The sequence below is a fragment of the Sarcophilus harrisii genome, chromosome 1 (assembly GCF_902635505.1).
Source record: "Sarcophilus harrisii chromosome 1, mSarHar1.11, whole genome shotgun sequence".
In the NCBI taxonomy this organism is placed as follows: Eukaryota; Metazoa; Chordata; class Mammalia; order Dasyuromorphia; family Dasyuridae; genus Sarcophilus; species Sarcophilus harrisii.
Genome location: NC_045426.1, coordinates 85655430 through 85671207, shown reverse-complemented (window position 1 = coordinate 85671207; position 15778 = coordinate 85655430). Strand labels below are relative to the sequence as shown.

The 15778-nt window shown below is 40.2% G+C and overlaps 1 protein-coding gene across 1 annotated transcript; it reads left to right on the top strand.

The window, feature by feature from the left end:
- The first annotated feature begins 878 nt into the window (after window positions 1-878).
- On the top strand, window positions 879-15543 carry NDUFAF3 (NADH:ubiquinone oxidoreductase complex assembly factor 3). The gene is made up of 5 exons (XM_003762244.4): window positions 879-1069; window positions 12593-12785; window positions 14521-14587; window positions 15127-15227; window positions 15341-15543. Exons 1-5 carry the CDS (start codon window positions 996-998, stop codon window positions 15455-15457), a joined length of 552 nt encoding a protein of 183 aa, XP_003762292.1. The 5' UTR covers window positions 879-995; the 3' UTR covers window positions 15458-15543.
- Window positions 15544-15778: the final 235 nt, after the last annotated feature.

Sequence of the window (15778 nt, the reverse complement as noted above, 5' to 3'; positions counted from 1 at the left end):
AAAAAAGTGCCTTTATAACAGATCTGACAAATGGCTATTCAGCCTTAACCTAAAGGTCCTCAGTGAGAGAAGAGGATCCTTGGCCTTCCTTCCAAGGCAACCCATTCTACTTTGGGATAATTGTAATTGTTTTTCTAGAGTTTTCCTTAAATCAAGCCTAAAATAGCCTTTCAGCAACTTCCACTCATATTCCTTTTTTCCCCTCTGGTGCCAAGCAGAGCTAACCTAATCTTTCTTCCAAGTGATGGATTTCGTAAATTTCGGAGGGGTGCGTATACGTTTCTCTCCCCTCCCTCCTTTCGATTCGGAGCTGACAAGCATTTTTATAGCTTTGGAAACCGAGGCACGGGGCCTTGCTGGAGCTTCTCTCGAGGCTGGCAGACGCTGCAGCCTGCGGGCTGCCTCCCCCCAGCGCCGGAGAAGGGATCCAGATGTCCGGCCGAAGGCCTGGGGGAGCTCCCGGGGAGGCGGTGGTGCAGGGACACCTGAGCAGGGGAGGGGTTCGGGTGGCGCCCGGCTGGCTGCACAATGCCCTGGGGCCCGGCGGGGCCGAGCAGGCAGGTGCCCACCTTCCCCAGCGAGAAACCCGAGCAGGAGCACAGACCACAGGGTCTCCCATCGCCCACGTCCCTGAGGCGCCGGGGGCCCCTGACAGCCGGAGTGGGAACGGTACCAACCCCTGGGGAGTTTGGGGGCTTTCCAGAGACGCCAGAAACCTCGAGCAGCACAACCGAGCCCGGAGTAAGGGGCGGGGAGAACAGATGGGGCGGGATCCGAGGGTTAGAGACCCAGGCAGAGGGGAGGGCCGAATTGGGCGGGGCCTAGGGAGAGGGCGGACCCGAGGCCGCGAGGCCCGGCCCTCCCTCCGCGAGCCGCGGCAACCCGCCCAACAGACAGGGGGCGCAGGTCCGTCTGCTCCGCCTCGGCCCAAGACCTGCGGCCGCTCCTAGCGCCGGTGCCGCCGAGTCCCGATCTGGGGCCTTGTCCTCGCGTCAATGGCTGTCTTCGCAAGCGCTGCGCTCCGGGGACTGACGCGCTCCGTGCCCGTGCTGAGACCGACTTCTTGGTGGTGAGGAGACCCTCCCTTTGTCCCTCACGTAGTGACCTTCTAGCTGATCCCACACTCCGAGAACCCTGGGGGAGCCCCACCCCGAGCCTCCCGCGAGCCACGTGACCCGGACGTTGGGCGTGGCCCCGCGGTGATCCCGACTTTACGTGCCCCTTTGACCCCGACACTGGGTATGCTCCCTAGCCTAACCCCACGTGCGGCCCATGACCCCGGCACTGTGGGAACCGTGGCTCGCACTATTTTTACCTCAGAATCCTGCACGTTTCCAACACACCTTGTGCTGGCCCTGGCGTCACGGATCCCCGACCCTGAAGCCACGTGTGCCCCCAAGGGACCCCGAATCTTCCCTAGTCGCGGATGCCCTCGGCCGTGGCGGCCGGACCGCGTGTACTCACCCCCGAAGGCCCGTGCAGCCTTGCGACCCTTCGGACCCCGACGCTCACCGAGCCCCCCCGGGCTGGTGTGTCAGGCGCGCTCGCGCCCTTCGTTGCTTGTCCTTTCCTGGGTCTGGGAATTTGTGAGCACATCTAATACTGTTCCTTCTACCTTGTTCCCAGCGCCTGTGGTACTCTGTGCCTCAGCAGTTTTCTCCCCCACCTTCCTTCTCGCCCAAAGCCCTTTTTTTCAAAGTTAGATTTTATAATCACGTGTGGTCCCGGCAGCATTTAATAAAAAAGCTGGAGAACTACCTAGAAGCAAAGCAAAGTTTATTATACGTTCTCGAGAATATAACGCAATTCTAAGCGGGACCTACCCAAGAAACGGAACTTGACCAATAAGTACATAGTTACTGCCCATATTTGACCTAAACAGAAAGACACTGATGTCATAGGAGGATAACAAGGGGACTTAAGTATGCCCTTGACTTGATGCTTAAAGTCCTTCAGGCCTACTCCAACTCTGAAGTAGATGAAGCCTTACTCGATTTTCACAACTGTCTTGAAAGATCTCGACTTATCTTGTTCAATCAGATGAACATTTTCTCCATCTCAACGCTTATTCCTCCCTCCGTTGAGAAAGCAAGAAAAATAAAGTCTTTGTTAAAATATGTAGGTCAAGAAGAACAAATTCCTCCATTGGTCTTATCCAAAAATAACGTCCCCCTCTGTATTCTGAGTCCGCCACCTGTCTAGCAGGAGGTAGGTATCATGTTTCATAAAGCTTGCTTTGCTAGGGCTACAGGACAAATATATTCCCAGGAGGCACTGCGGGCCACACGTTCTATTCCTGGCCGAGACCTGCCGTTTGAGACGGGGTCTTAAAAAGTCAGATTCTCATCTCACAAGCAGCTTCTTACCCAGCTGTTCAGTTTCCAAATTTGCCTTATGGCCGCTGAGTAGCTGTTATGAAAGCGCCACCTGTGCCCTAAGGTTTTGTTGACTAAAACTTTGTCTTCAGCAATAATTTCCAATTTCTCCTTTTAGCACTTAGCACCTCCGTTGACCATTAGAAGTTCTCCTATCTGATAAGTTTTGAGCTTGCTTTGTCAGGCCCTTAACACACAGCACTGTTTTCAAGATGACATGTTGCTTCTTTTCCTTTATCAGGGAATCATCCATTGTTTTTTAGCAGCTTTTATACTAACAGTTTCTTCATCTGTAGATCCAGATAATTCTGCCTTGGAGGACAAGCAGTTGCTTGTAAGAAGCTTTAATTCCCTCCCCTCCAAAGTAACTTATTTGATCACAGTCTTTTCTCCATGAGTCTTAACAAATAATTCCTTTCTTCCTTCTCTAATTTCTGATGTTGCCCTTTATGACTAAACCATGTATCAATTTGGAACTTACCTTTGTATGCCCTTGAGGTGTTGATCTCCACCTACTTCTGGTCAAACTGTTTCCCTGTTTTCTCAACAGTTTTTATTGAAAAGTTTTTAGCTCAATAGCTGGAAACTTTGGGTTTATAAAACACTAGGCTATTATATTCTTTTGCTTAGGTATAAGGTATGTGTAATCTGTTGCATTTCCAACACAGAAATTTGTGTGTTTCTTACACAACAAATATCAAATGGTTACTGCTTTGAAGTATAGTTTGAGATCTGGTACTCTTAAGCCTCATTTCTTCCTGCTTTTTCTTATTGATTCCATTGAGATTTCTTGACCAAGTTTTATTCCTCCAACTAACATGTTATTATTTTCCTTTGCTGTACAAAGTAATCCTTTAGTAGTTTGACTGGTATAGCACTGAATAAGTAAATATGATGAGATATGGATCGTGGCAGGAATATGGGTTGATCTCCTAGTTCTCCAAAACACCAAGTTAGGGCCGGTTCACAGCGAGAAACGCTGCACAAAAGGCTGTGATAAGAAAAGGCACTTTATTAAAGAGAGAAAGACACTAAGATGTTCTCTTAGTGGGCTATGTCAAAGAATTGCAAAGAGACATTTTCTCAGGGCTTATATACAGAAACAAAACAATTTGGGCTTTGCATCCGAAAGGAACATACTTGAGATAGGGTGTGGGAAAAGAGTCTTTCCCTGGGAATGTAGATTTTGTATCCAAAAGGTGCATAATATGTGGGAAGAGAGTCTTTCCCAGGGAATGTATGGGAAGAGAGAGTCTTTCCCAGGGGATGCAGATGCTCTTCTGGACGAGGCTGTATTGTCCTCATCAAATACATTGGGTAATATTGTTGTTTTCATTATTTCAGCACAGCCTAACAACATGAGCTGTTAATATTGCTCAAATTATTTAGATGTCTTTGTGAAAGTTTTTTGTAGCCGTGTTCATGCGGTTGTTGTGTGGGTCTTTGCAAATAGATTCCCAATTATTTTATACTTTCTGCAGCTATTTCAAATGAAATTTCTAACTCTTCTTACTACATTTTAATGCTAATAGTGAGTTTATATCCTGAAAATTTGCTGAAGTTGTTGTTTAAATTAGTTTTTTAGTTGATTCTCTAACATTCTCTAAATCAATTAAAAAGTGATAATTTTGTTTTCTCTTTGCATATATTTATTCTTCAATATCTTTTTCTTTCCTTGTTGATAAAGCTAACATTCCTAAGCATTTTATTGAATAGCAATGGTAAGAAGAAACATCCTTGCTTCACCTCTGATCTTTTTTTTTTTTTTAATTTTTTTTTTTAAATTTTTTTTTCACCTCTGATCTTAATGGAAAGAACTCTAGTTTAAATCCCCATTAAAGATAATGTTAGTTCTTGATCTTAGATAAATATTATTTGTTACATTAAAAAAGTTCCCTTTATTCCTATGCCTTCTAGTGCTTTTTAAAAAAGAAATAGGTATGATGAACTAATGCTGAGTGAAATGAGCAGAACCAGGAGATCCTTATATACTTCAACAACAGTACTGTATGATGATCAATTCTGATGGACGTGGCCCTCTTCAACAATGAGATGAACCAAATTAGTTCTAATAGAACAGTAATGAACTGAACCAGCTACACCCAGCGAAAGAACTCTGGGAGATGACTATGAACCACTACATAGAATTTCCAATCCGTCTACTTTTGTCCACTTGCATTTTTGATTTCCTTTACAGGCTAATTGTACACTATTTCAAAGTCGGATTCTTTTTGTGCAGCAAAATAACTGTTTGGACATGTATACATATTTAACATATACTTCAACATATTTAACACGTATTGGTCAACCTGCCATCTGGGGGAAGGGGTAGGGGGAAGAAGGGGAAAAGTTGGAACAAAAGGTTTTGCAATTGTCAATGATGAAAAAATACCCGTGCATATATCTTGTAAATAAAAAGCTATAATATAATAAAAAAAGGTTATTAGAAATAGGTTAAAAAAAATGAAATAGGTATGGTATCTTATCAAAAACTTTGTCTACATCTTTAGATAAAATCATAGTTTTTTTCTAGTAGTTATTATATTCAGTATTCCCATTATTGAATCAGTCCTGCATGCCTGGTATAAATACAACTTAGTCATATAGTATTTGTGATATGTTACTTTAGTCTGTTTACTAATATTATATTTATTTGCATCTACATTATTAAGGATATTATTGAGCTATAGTTTTCTTTTATTTTTTCTCCCTGGTTTAACTATTAAAATGATTTACATCAAAGCAGAAATTTGGTTGGATCCTTTTTTCTTTTTTCTAACAGTTCATATAGTATTGGAATCAGTTGTTCTTTAAGTATTTGATAGAATACATTTGTAAATCTATCTGATTTATCTAAAATTATTTAGACCTGACAATGATCAATTGAGGTATTTTCCCAATGATTTATTGAACAAAACTATTTACCACATAAACTTCTAGTTCTCTCTCTCTCTCTCTCTCTCTCTCTCTCTCTCTCTCTTTGGTTATAGCTTTTTATTGACAAAACATATGCATGGGTAATTTTTCAACACTGACCTTTGCAAAAACTTCTGTTCCAACTTTTTCCCTCCTTCCCTCTACCTCCTCCCCCAAATGGCAGGTAGTCTCATACATATTAAATATGTTAAAGTACAAAATGCAATATATGTATACATATTTATACAATTGTCTTGCTACATAAGAAAAATTGGATTTAGAAAGAAAGTAAAAATAACCTGGGAAGAAAAACAAAAATGCAAGCAAACAACAGAGGAGTACAAATGCTATGTTTTGGTCTATACTCATTTCCCAGTGTTCTTTAGCTGGGTGTAGCTGGTTCTGTTCATCATTGATCAGCCGAAACTGATTTGGATCCTCTCATTGCTGAAGATGGCCGCTTTCATCAGAATTGATCCTCATATAGTATTGTTGTTGAAGTATATAATGATCTCCTGGTTCTGCTCATTTCACTTAACATCAGTTCATGTTAAGTTTCTCCAAGCCTCTCTGCAGTCATCCTGCTGGTCATTTCTTATAAAACAATAGTATTCCATAACATTCATATATCACAGTTTACCCAACCGTTCTCCAATTGATGGGCATCCATTCAATTTCCAGTTTCTAGCCACTACAAACAGGGTTGCCACAAACATTTTAGCACATGTAGGTCCCTTTCCTTCCTTTAAGATCTCTTTGGGATATAAGCCCACTAGTAACACTGCTGGATCAAAGGATATGCACAGTTTGATAACTTTTTGAGCATAGTTCCAAATTGCTTCCCAGAATGGTTGGATGTATTCACAATTCTACCAACAATGCATCAGCGTCCCAGTTTCCCCACATCCCCTCCAACATTAATCATTATCTTTTCCTGTCATCTTAGCCAATCTGACAGGTGTCTTCTGCTTATTCCAACTCCAACTTATCGGTATTGAAATAATTTATATTTACCCACCAGAAGAAATCCTCAAACTTCCAGAAATTCCATTCCCTTGAGAGAAAAAAAATGAACGAAAATCTGTTTGCCCCTTTCATCTGCCCTACTATTATAGGCATCTCTAGTGGTATCTCACAGTTGTTATAATTTGCATTTCTCTGATCAATAATGATTTGGGACACCCTTTCATATGAGTAGAAATAGTTTCAATTTCATCATCTGAAAATTGTCTGTTCGTATCCTTTGACCATTTATCATTTGGAGAATGGCTTGATTTCTTATAAATTTGAGTCAGTTCTCTCTATATTTTGGAAATGAGGCCTTTATCAGAACCTTTAACTATAAAGATGATAAACTTCTTTAAGTATTTAGATGCAGTGCCATTTTCTGCATGTGTGACTAATTTTCATATTGACTTATTTTTTGTTACCATTCAGAAAAATGTAGTTTCTCTGTTTATTTAAATGAGTTTGTTTTTGCTGTTGATTTATCTCACAACATGATTGTTTCTGGTGCCTTTTTTACTTCATTTGAAGTAGAATAGATTTTGCTTGAGCCTTTTTAAAATCTTTGTGTGCATTTTTCTGTTTCATTGTTTATCTTATAAGCAACACATTGTTACCTTCTGCTTCTTAAAAGATTTATTTTATTTGAAAAAACAATAAGAAAAACAGAAAATACAAAAGATAACATTGTTATGTTCCCAGAAGAACATTAAGGAGGATTCAAAATATATAATAACAAATTACCAGATCAAGAAAGTATATATATTAGTAGAGGAAATTATTTTCATGAATGTCCACTTTTCTTACTTGTAAATTCTGTGCACCTTATTTACTTTTTTCTTTTTCTACCCTTTCATTCCCAACCACCATCCCCAAGTGAGCTACAGTTAAGAAAAGATACATTTATGTATAAATATGTAGATATAAACATACATACACATCTTTACTTTTTTTTTAATGAAGCTTTTTATTTCAAAACACATGCATACGTTTCAGTATTCATACTTGGAAAAACTTGTGTTCCAGTTTTTTTTCTCTCTATCTCTTCCCTCTATCCTCTCCCCTAGATTGTAAGTAATCCAATGTTTGTTAAACATATGCAATTCTTCTAAACATATTTCCACAATTAGCATACTGCATAAGAAAAATCAGAACACAAAAAAAATAAATGAGAAAGAAAACAAAATGCAAGCAAATAATAAAAAAAGGTGAAAATATATTGTGATCCACACTCAGTTCCCATAGTCTGAGTGCAGATGGCTTTCTCCATCTCAAAACCATTAAAACTGGCCTGAATCACCTCCTTGTTGAAAAAAACCACTTCCATCAGAATTAATCGTAATATAATCTAGTTGCTGTACACAATTAATTTAGCATCAGTTCATGTAAGTCTCTCCAATCCTCTCTGAAATGATCCTGTTGGTCATTTCTTACAGAACAATAACATTTCATAACATTCATATGCCATAACTTATTCAGCCATTCTCCATCTGATGGCATCCACTTAGTTTCCAGTTCCTTGCAACTACAAAAAGGGCTGCCACAAACATTTTTGCACAACACATATCTTTCCTATCCTTACTGACTCTAAATTCTGCTCCATAACTTACCTTGGTATTACTTAACCATCCCCCATCCAAGGTTCCCTCCCTTTTCTTCCTTCCCTTTGCTCCCCATCCGCCCATCCCTCTCTCCTTATACCCTTATAGATTTTGGAAGGTACTATATATTCTTCATATGTAGTGTTGCCTATTTAACCCATTCCCAATGTGAATAGGTTTTCAGAACTGTGAGCCCTATAATTTTGTAAGAGATGATATTTTTAGCCACAGGCCTAGTTTTTTTGATTGTTGGTACATATGATTTCAGGACCTGCAGTCTTTTATTGTAGCTGCTGATCCTTGTACTTGTAGCTCCAGCGTATATGAATTGTTATTTTCTTGTTTCTTACCAAATTTTCTTTGATCTGGGGGTTTCGAAATTTGGCAATAATATTCCTGTGTGTTTTCCACAAAGGATCTCTTTGAGGTAGTAACTTGTGGATTTTTTCTATTTCTACTTTCCCTTCATATTCTATAACTCCAGGACAATTTTCTTGGACTATTTCCTGCATTATTGTATCAAGGTTCTCTTATTGGTCACAACTTTCTGGCAGTCCAATTATTCTTATGTTTTCTCTTATTAATCTGTTCTCCAGATCTGTCATTTTCTACATTCTGTTCTGTTTTCCATATTTTATAATTTGTTTTGTAATTTCTTGGTCTCTCATAGCTTCACTGGCTTTGTCTTGCCCAACTCTAATGTTCAAAGAATTATTTTCATCTTTTGAGGCTCTATATGTCTTTTTCTAATTGGTTAACTGTTTTTTCATAAGCTTGTTTTTCTTGGATGGGTTTGTTTTTGTTTTTGCTTTTCCTCAGTGTCTCTCATTTGATTTTGAATTCTTTTTTTGCGTATTATAAATTCTGCCTGGCCAGGGAAAATTTCACATTACTTTTTGGGGTAGGAGTTTTTTCGTTTCATTTTGTTTTGTTTTTAAATAAAATGTTCTCTGAAGATGAACTCTGGTCTTCCCTGGTCCCATAATATGTTTCAATGGTGGCATTCTTTGTTCTTTGCCGACACATTTTTTTTTTTTTTAAATAACAGATATTATTGTAAGCATCTCTAATCGTGGAGTGGGGGGATGGTATTTTAAGCTTCCCTTCAGCTCTCCACTCTTAGAGGAACCCCAAATCAAGAGCTCCAGCTTTCTGCAAGTGCCCACAGCCAGTCGTGCCCCTGCCCGCTGCCTCTACCCTCACCAAGGGGCCCCACTAAATGTTTCTGCAGAGCTACTCTGGAGGTGTCCCATACTCCAGAGAGATTTCTTCAGACCTCTGTTTTTATCAGGAGAATCCTGTTCTGCCCCAAGTCTTCTTGATTTTTCATTATGTTCATCCTGAGATGCAAATTTGTTCTATTTGTGGTGGAAATCTGCAGTGCTTGAAATTTACCACCCTGTTCCATTATCTTCACAGGATCTTCCCCTGCCGTCTTTCTATTCTATTAACTTCTTCCAAAATAAAATAAAATAAAATTTTATTCAGCTTTAAAAAAACAAAAACAAAAACAAAAAAACTTCTTCCTTTCATTGATCAGTTCATCCCATTCATTGTCCATTATGCTTATTTTGCATTTTACTCCTCATTGTTTTATACTTATCTTTTTCTGTGACTTTCCTGTTTTGAAATTTTATTTTAAGATCAATCCCACCTTTAATCAGTTCTCTCTCTTATTGCCCCTTTATTTCTCTCTTTTCTGTCTGTTAATCTTTTCAGTAGGGCAACTCAGTGGTTAGAGAACCTGGTCTAAAGATAGGAATTTTTATCTTCCTGAGTTCAAATCTGGCCTCATACAGACACTTACCAGTTAATAGGACTCTGAGCAAGTCCCTTAAACCTTGTTTGCCTCAGTTCATCATTTATAAAACGAGCTGGAACGGGAAATAGTGAACCACTCCAATATCTTTGCCAAGAAAATCCAAATAAGTTCACAAAGAGTTGGACACACCTGAAATGACTCAAGGTTAGCAACCTGTTGGGTGATATTTCTGCATCCAACTGTGTGTTTGTTCTCATCTTTGATTATTTTTAGATGAGATTCCAGTTTTATTTGATCTGTGGACTGCCTTCCTTCTTCTTTAAATAGACTTTTGCTTATATACCTCAATTATGTAGGAAAATTTCCTTTCTCTTCTCTGTCCCTCCTCTCCAAACTAGTAAATTCCTCTCTCCCTCCCTTAAAAGTCTTTTTTTTTTTTTTTAAGTCTTTTCTTAATATGATCCAGACAGAACTGGGCAACTCTCAGGTCCCCATGATCATTGACTAGTACAACCCTGATAATACTATAATTCTAAGAGAATTTCATCACTCTGTATATGAAATGTAACTAGTTCATCTTTGTTTAGTCCCTTATGCTTGCTCACTTAGTTATGTTGCTTCCTGTGTTTGTATTTCAAAATTTATATTCAGTTCTGGTCTTCTTATCAAGAATGCTTGAAAGTCCTCTACTTCTTTAAAGATCCATTTTGCTCCTGGTAGAATTATACCCAGTTTTGCTGGCCAAGTTATTTTTGGTTGTAAACTTACATCTTTTGTCTTCCAGAATATCATTTGCCAAGCTCTATGCTCTTTTACCATGGGACTGCAAAATCTTTTAAAATCCTCTCTGTGACTCCTTGGTAACTGAATTTTTTCCTTTTTCCTTTGCAGTATTTTTCTTTAACCTGCAAGCTCTGGATTCTGGAAATTTTTCTTTTGATATTTTCTTCTGGAATTGATTAGTGTAATCTTTTCTATTTTCATATTTCTCTTTGGTTCTAAGTTAACTGGGCATTTTTCTTTTATGATTTCCTGAAGTCTAGGCTCCTTAAAAAAATCCTATTTTCTTTCTCTAAGTATGAAGTTTAAGGGATTTTGTTTTGGTTTTCAATGATTCTTAAATTATTTCTCTCTAATCTGTTTTCCAGGTTAATGTTTTTAGGTATGAGATACTTTACATTTCTATTTTTCCAGTTTTTTAACTTTAATATTTTTTGTAATCTAGTATAAAAATTAAATTCTATTTGGACCATCCTTATTTTCAAAAGATATATATTTTTTTTGTGCCAGGTTGTTAATTTTCTTTTCAGTTTTTCCTTCCCTCATTTCTTTTCTATTTCCTCACTAATCCTCTCATTTTTTCCCCTAGTTTTCTCCTAATTTTTCTTATTTCATTGATAAAAATCTTTTAGCTTTTTTTTTTTTTTTTAATTTCTGCTTCATCTCTTCCAGGAATTCTAACTGAATTTATCCCTGAACTGTTTGTCTTTGAAGCTTTGCTTAGAGATATTTTGGAGTTATTCCATTCTCCTGAGTTTGTCTTCTGCGTCCCTGTCACCACAATAATTCTTTATAATAGGATTCCTTTTGTTTGCTCATTCTTTCAGACTTAATTCCTAACTTTGGATTTTATGATAGGCCAAGAACCAGGGTCCAGGGCAGACCATACAGCTGTTGCTTGCTGCTGTAATTGCTCCGTAATCATTATACATCCAGAACCTGTGACAGTTCTTGCCCTGAACAGGCTACCACTTCACACATGTCCCCTCATCATCCTCCCTGAATCTGTGATTTGGGAATGAGCAGTAAGCAGTGAGCTGCTATTCAGTTTCTATTCTTGCCGCCAACACAAGACCAAGGCCCTCTGCGCCAGATCTAGGACCTCTCCTTGCCAGACCCCATCCTCAGTGTGCAGAGACTTCTCAGTGTACAGGCTGAGAAAATCATCTTTTTATTGGATTTCCTGATTCAGACTTTGTTTAGTCTGTTTCCTCTATCTTTGTGGAGTAATTGTACAGGAGGGCAAGGCTGTGTTCCTATTCTGCCATCTAACTCAAGTTTTCTTGTCATGTCTGTATTTTAAGCCGCCATTTAGAATTCCAAATCCATTCTTAGACACCATGTACAATAATTGTTTTTGTTTCACATCCCTTGCCTTCAGTAGGTAGTAGTGAGGAGAATTCAGCCTCTGCTTTTATGTCTTCAGTTTCTTGTCTAAGATTTCACAATTTAGGGCAATGGCAGTTTTGAAGCTACTTCTGATGAATCTGTCATACTTTGAGAGTGAGATTTTTCAGACTGTCATTCCTTGTAGCTCTACTTTGTTAGAGAGAATCTCTACTATAATAACCCTGCCACCTTTGTCCTGTTTGTTTTACTAAACTGACAGCCTTGCCAGTTTCATTCTCGGGGTCTCCTGACCCTGCAACCTCGTTCTCTTCAAACAGTTTTTTCTTTTATTAGGAAAATCCTTTTCTTACTTAACTTTGGTTCCATATCTTTCAGTTCTAACTCTTCTTTTCTTTTAGCTTCCCTTAACTCCCAAGTTTTCCCCAATTTTTACTCTTTTAAATTCAGTCTCACCCCTTCCAATTTTTGAAACTCCCAAATTCCTTCACATTCCTTTTTTATAAGATTGGCTCTTTTTCTCATAAAAGCTGTAAGTACTTGTTTTCCACATGTGACAATCTTCATAACTCCATTCTCTCTCTGCCACAGTAATGTTTTTATTGACTGACTTTCACAATCCCTTTATCCTCCGAGTCTGCCTCTATGAGCCTCAAACTTTGCTGCTTTCAGAGTCCCCTCCTCCACATTGTGCCCTTCCCATCCGAACACTTACACCTTACGCTGACATTTCCGATTGTCCTTTCCCACCGTGTGCCTCCTTGTTTTTCCTCTCTGGGCTACTTCTGTGTTATCTCTCCATGCAGGCTGTCACAAAGGAGCCAGCACTTGACCCCTGTGGATGATGAGCTGTTCCAGAAGACCACTATCACTTTGCTGGAGAAAGATTCACCCCACATTATGTACATAGACACCTATAGCCCCCGGGGCTTTACTGTCAATGGCAACCGCGTTGTGGGGCCCTGTGCCTTGGTCCCCAACTCTGTCATGCAGTGGAATGTGAGTCCTTTATCTTTCTCCATGCCTAAAACGACACACAAAATGGGGGTCTGTTCGCCTGTTCCCATCACCCAAAACCCAAGTCATAGTTCTCTCTTCCTGTGAGGCTCCTGAAGTATTACATCGGGGCCTACAGTGTGCAAGCCACTGTCAATACAGAACTAAAAATAAAACAGTTCCTGCAATTAATGCTTTTCCTTTCTGTTGAGGAAGAGGAAGATGTAAGATACACAGAGATAATTCCAAATTACATGAAGGAAAAAACATTAACAATTAGGGTGATTAGAAGAGGGATAAGATAGGCAGAAGTACCTGAACTAAGCCTTAAAAGAAAGCTATGGATGCTAAGAAATGGAGGCAAGAAGGGAGAATAATTCAAGAATGAGAACAGCCTGGATGATGGCAACTAGGTGGAAGATGTCATGTGAAGTTCAAGAGGTAACAAGAAAATCAGTTTGTGTGTGAAGGGGAGTACTATTAGGTAAGCCAGAAAGTGGCCTGGCCTTAAATGCTAAGCTGAAGAATCTATATGTAGATTCTTCCTACAGGGATCCTCTTCTCTTCCATTGAAAAAGAAAACATGCAGTAGCTGGGTGATGCCCTGAAGTCAGGAGGACCCAAGTTCAAATCCGGTCTCAAATACTTAACACTTCCTAGCTGTGTGACTCTGGGCAAATCACTTAACCCCAACTGCCTCAGCAAAAAAAAAAAGAAAGAAAGAAGAAAAAAGAAAACATGCTTTGTAACAAATATAGGCAAGGAAAACAAATCCTTGCATCGGTCAAGTCCAAAAAGATAAGTGTCTCATTCTGCACCCTGAGTCCATCTCTATGTCAGAAGGTGGACAAGATGTTTTATCATGAGTCCTCTGTAATCATAATTGGTTATTGTATGGAGCAGATCTTTCAAAATGTGGTTACTATCTAAATAGTTATTCAGGTTCTCCTTACTGCACTTAAGTCTTCCGGATTTCTCTGAACCTATCTCCTTCATAATTTCTTTGAGCACACTAATATTACATTACATTCATATGCCATCATTTGTTAATCCATTTCTCAGTTGATGAGCACTCCCTCACTTAGTTTTTTGATGTCACAAAAGAACTGCCTTAAAAATTTTTTAGTGAATTCTGAATATGCTTCATTTGAAATACTTAAGGGCTTTCCCAAAAAATGTTCAGCAGATAGTTGTTTTTAGGACAGGAGAGAGGATCCATTTATATAGAAATAATAATTGAACCCCTGGGAGCTGATGAGATTACCAAGAGACCATAGAAAGAGAGGAGAGCCTACAACAGAGTCTTAGGAGACTGATGTAATGGTCAGGGGATGGGTAATCACATTAAGGAGACTAAGGAATGATACCAAGTCACTCTAATGGAAGGGGAAGAGAGTATTGGAGTTTAACAGAATGACAACTGAGAAAAAGTCATTGGACTTTGCAGTATTTACATAGCCCACATCTTGGGTAGCTAGCGTCAGCCAAGTGTCGGAGGCAGGAGTCTGGGTGCCGGCTGAAACGGCGAAGAAGCGAAGGCAGCAAGTGTAAGCCAGAAGGCCCTTTCTAGATTGAGGGAAGAGATGGAGTTTAGGGACACGGCAGGGTCCGTATTGGGTTTTGTAGGGTGGGAACGCCCTGGGCACAGATAGAGGCAACACTGAAGGAGGCCGAGGATGAGGAGGGAGTTGACTACCCAGGGGCATTATTAATCCAACCTCTTTCCCTTCTCGGGTAGGTGGGGAGCCATCGGGACATCACAGAAGAGAGCTTCTCCCTTTTCTGGATGTTGGAACCTCGAATTGGTAAGGGCAAGCAGAGCCTTCACTGGCGAGCCAACCCCATCCTACCCCACAAAGGGGGGGGGCTGAGCCCCCCTCTGAGGATGACGCTTTTGGGTGGCAATCTGTCAGCTACCTCATTTTAAAGATAGATAACCTTTCCCCTAAACATGTCCATTTTAAAGGTTTAGGATTACAATTGAACAACTATAGTAAACAGTAATATAGTGCTTTGAGATTTGAAAAATGCTTAAAAGATAATTGTTCTCATTGTATCCTCACAACCTCCCTGAGAGGTAGGTGCCATTAGCAACCCCATTTACAAAAGAAACTGTGGGAGACAGGGTTCAGTGACTACCCCAAGGTCACACAGCTGCCAAGGCTGAGGTTATATTTGAACTTGAGTCTTCCTGACCCCAGATCTAGCTCTTTTGTCATCTGTGACCATCATCTTCCTTTAGGAAATTGAGAAGCTGAAGTTTATGTTGTGAGGACAGGGAAGTCACATCAGAAATGGAACATTAGTTCCCTCCCCACTCCTAATGACTTGTCCTTCCTGGCAGAAATTGTGGTGGTGGGCACTGGCGATCACATGGAAAAGCTGCAGCCCGAGATTTTGAAGGCTATGAGGAAGCGTGGAATTGCTGTTGAGGTCCAGGACACGGTGAGCAATCTGGGCAGTCTCTGCCAGCCTCTTCACCCAGACCAGACCACCAGCTTCCCCTGGAAGCTAAAACCTGGGTTCCTTGGAATTCACTCTTGGCTTCTCTCTTGCAGCCCAATGCCTGCGCCACCTTCAACTTCCTGTGCAACGAGGGTCGGATAGCTGGTGCTGCCCTCATCCCCCCGCCTGGAGGCTCACCTGCTGCAGCCCCATCCTCACACGTAGAATAAACTGCTCCTAATCTCACTTGTTGGTTGTTCGGTGTCTCCAGGAGGAGGCTGTTCTTTTCCTTCTCTTATAACAAATAGCCCTAGATTACCTGAGAAGCTTTGGGGACACCGATTTGAAAAACGGAACCCTCCTCTTCAATCCTAAAATGATTCAAACCAGTTCCACTTGTGCAGTGAGGGAGAGAGCCTTCTATATCCAGAGAGAGGACTATGGGAACAGAGTGTGGATCACAACATAGCCTTCTCACTTTCTGTTGTTGTTTGCTTGCATTTTTTCCCTTTCTCAGCTTTTCTTTTTCTTCCTTCTTGATCTGATTTTTC

Coding starts and splice junctions, on each gene's coding strand:
- NDUFAF3 (XM_003762244.4), top strand. CDS start 996: ATGGCTGTCTTCGCAAGCGCTGCGCTCCGGGGACTGACGCGCTCCGTG. Junction 12,786..14,520: donor ACTCTGTCATGCAGTGGAAT/GTGAGTCCTTTA, acceptor CTTCTCGGGTAG/GTGGGGAGCCATCGGGACAT. Junction 15,228..15,340: donor CTGTTGAGGTCCAGGACACG/GTGAGCAATCTG, acceptor TCTCTCTTGCAG/CCCAATGCCTGCGCCACCTT.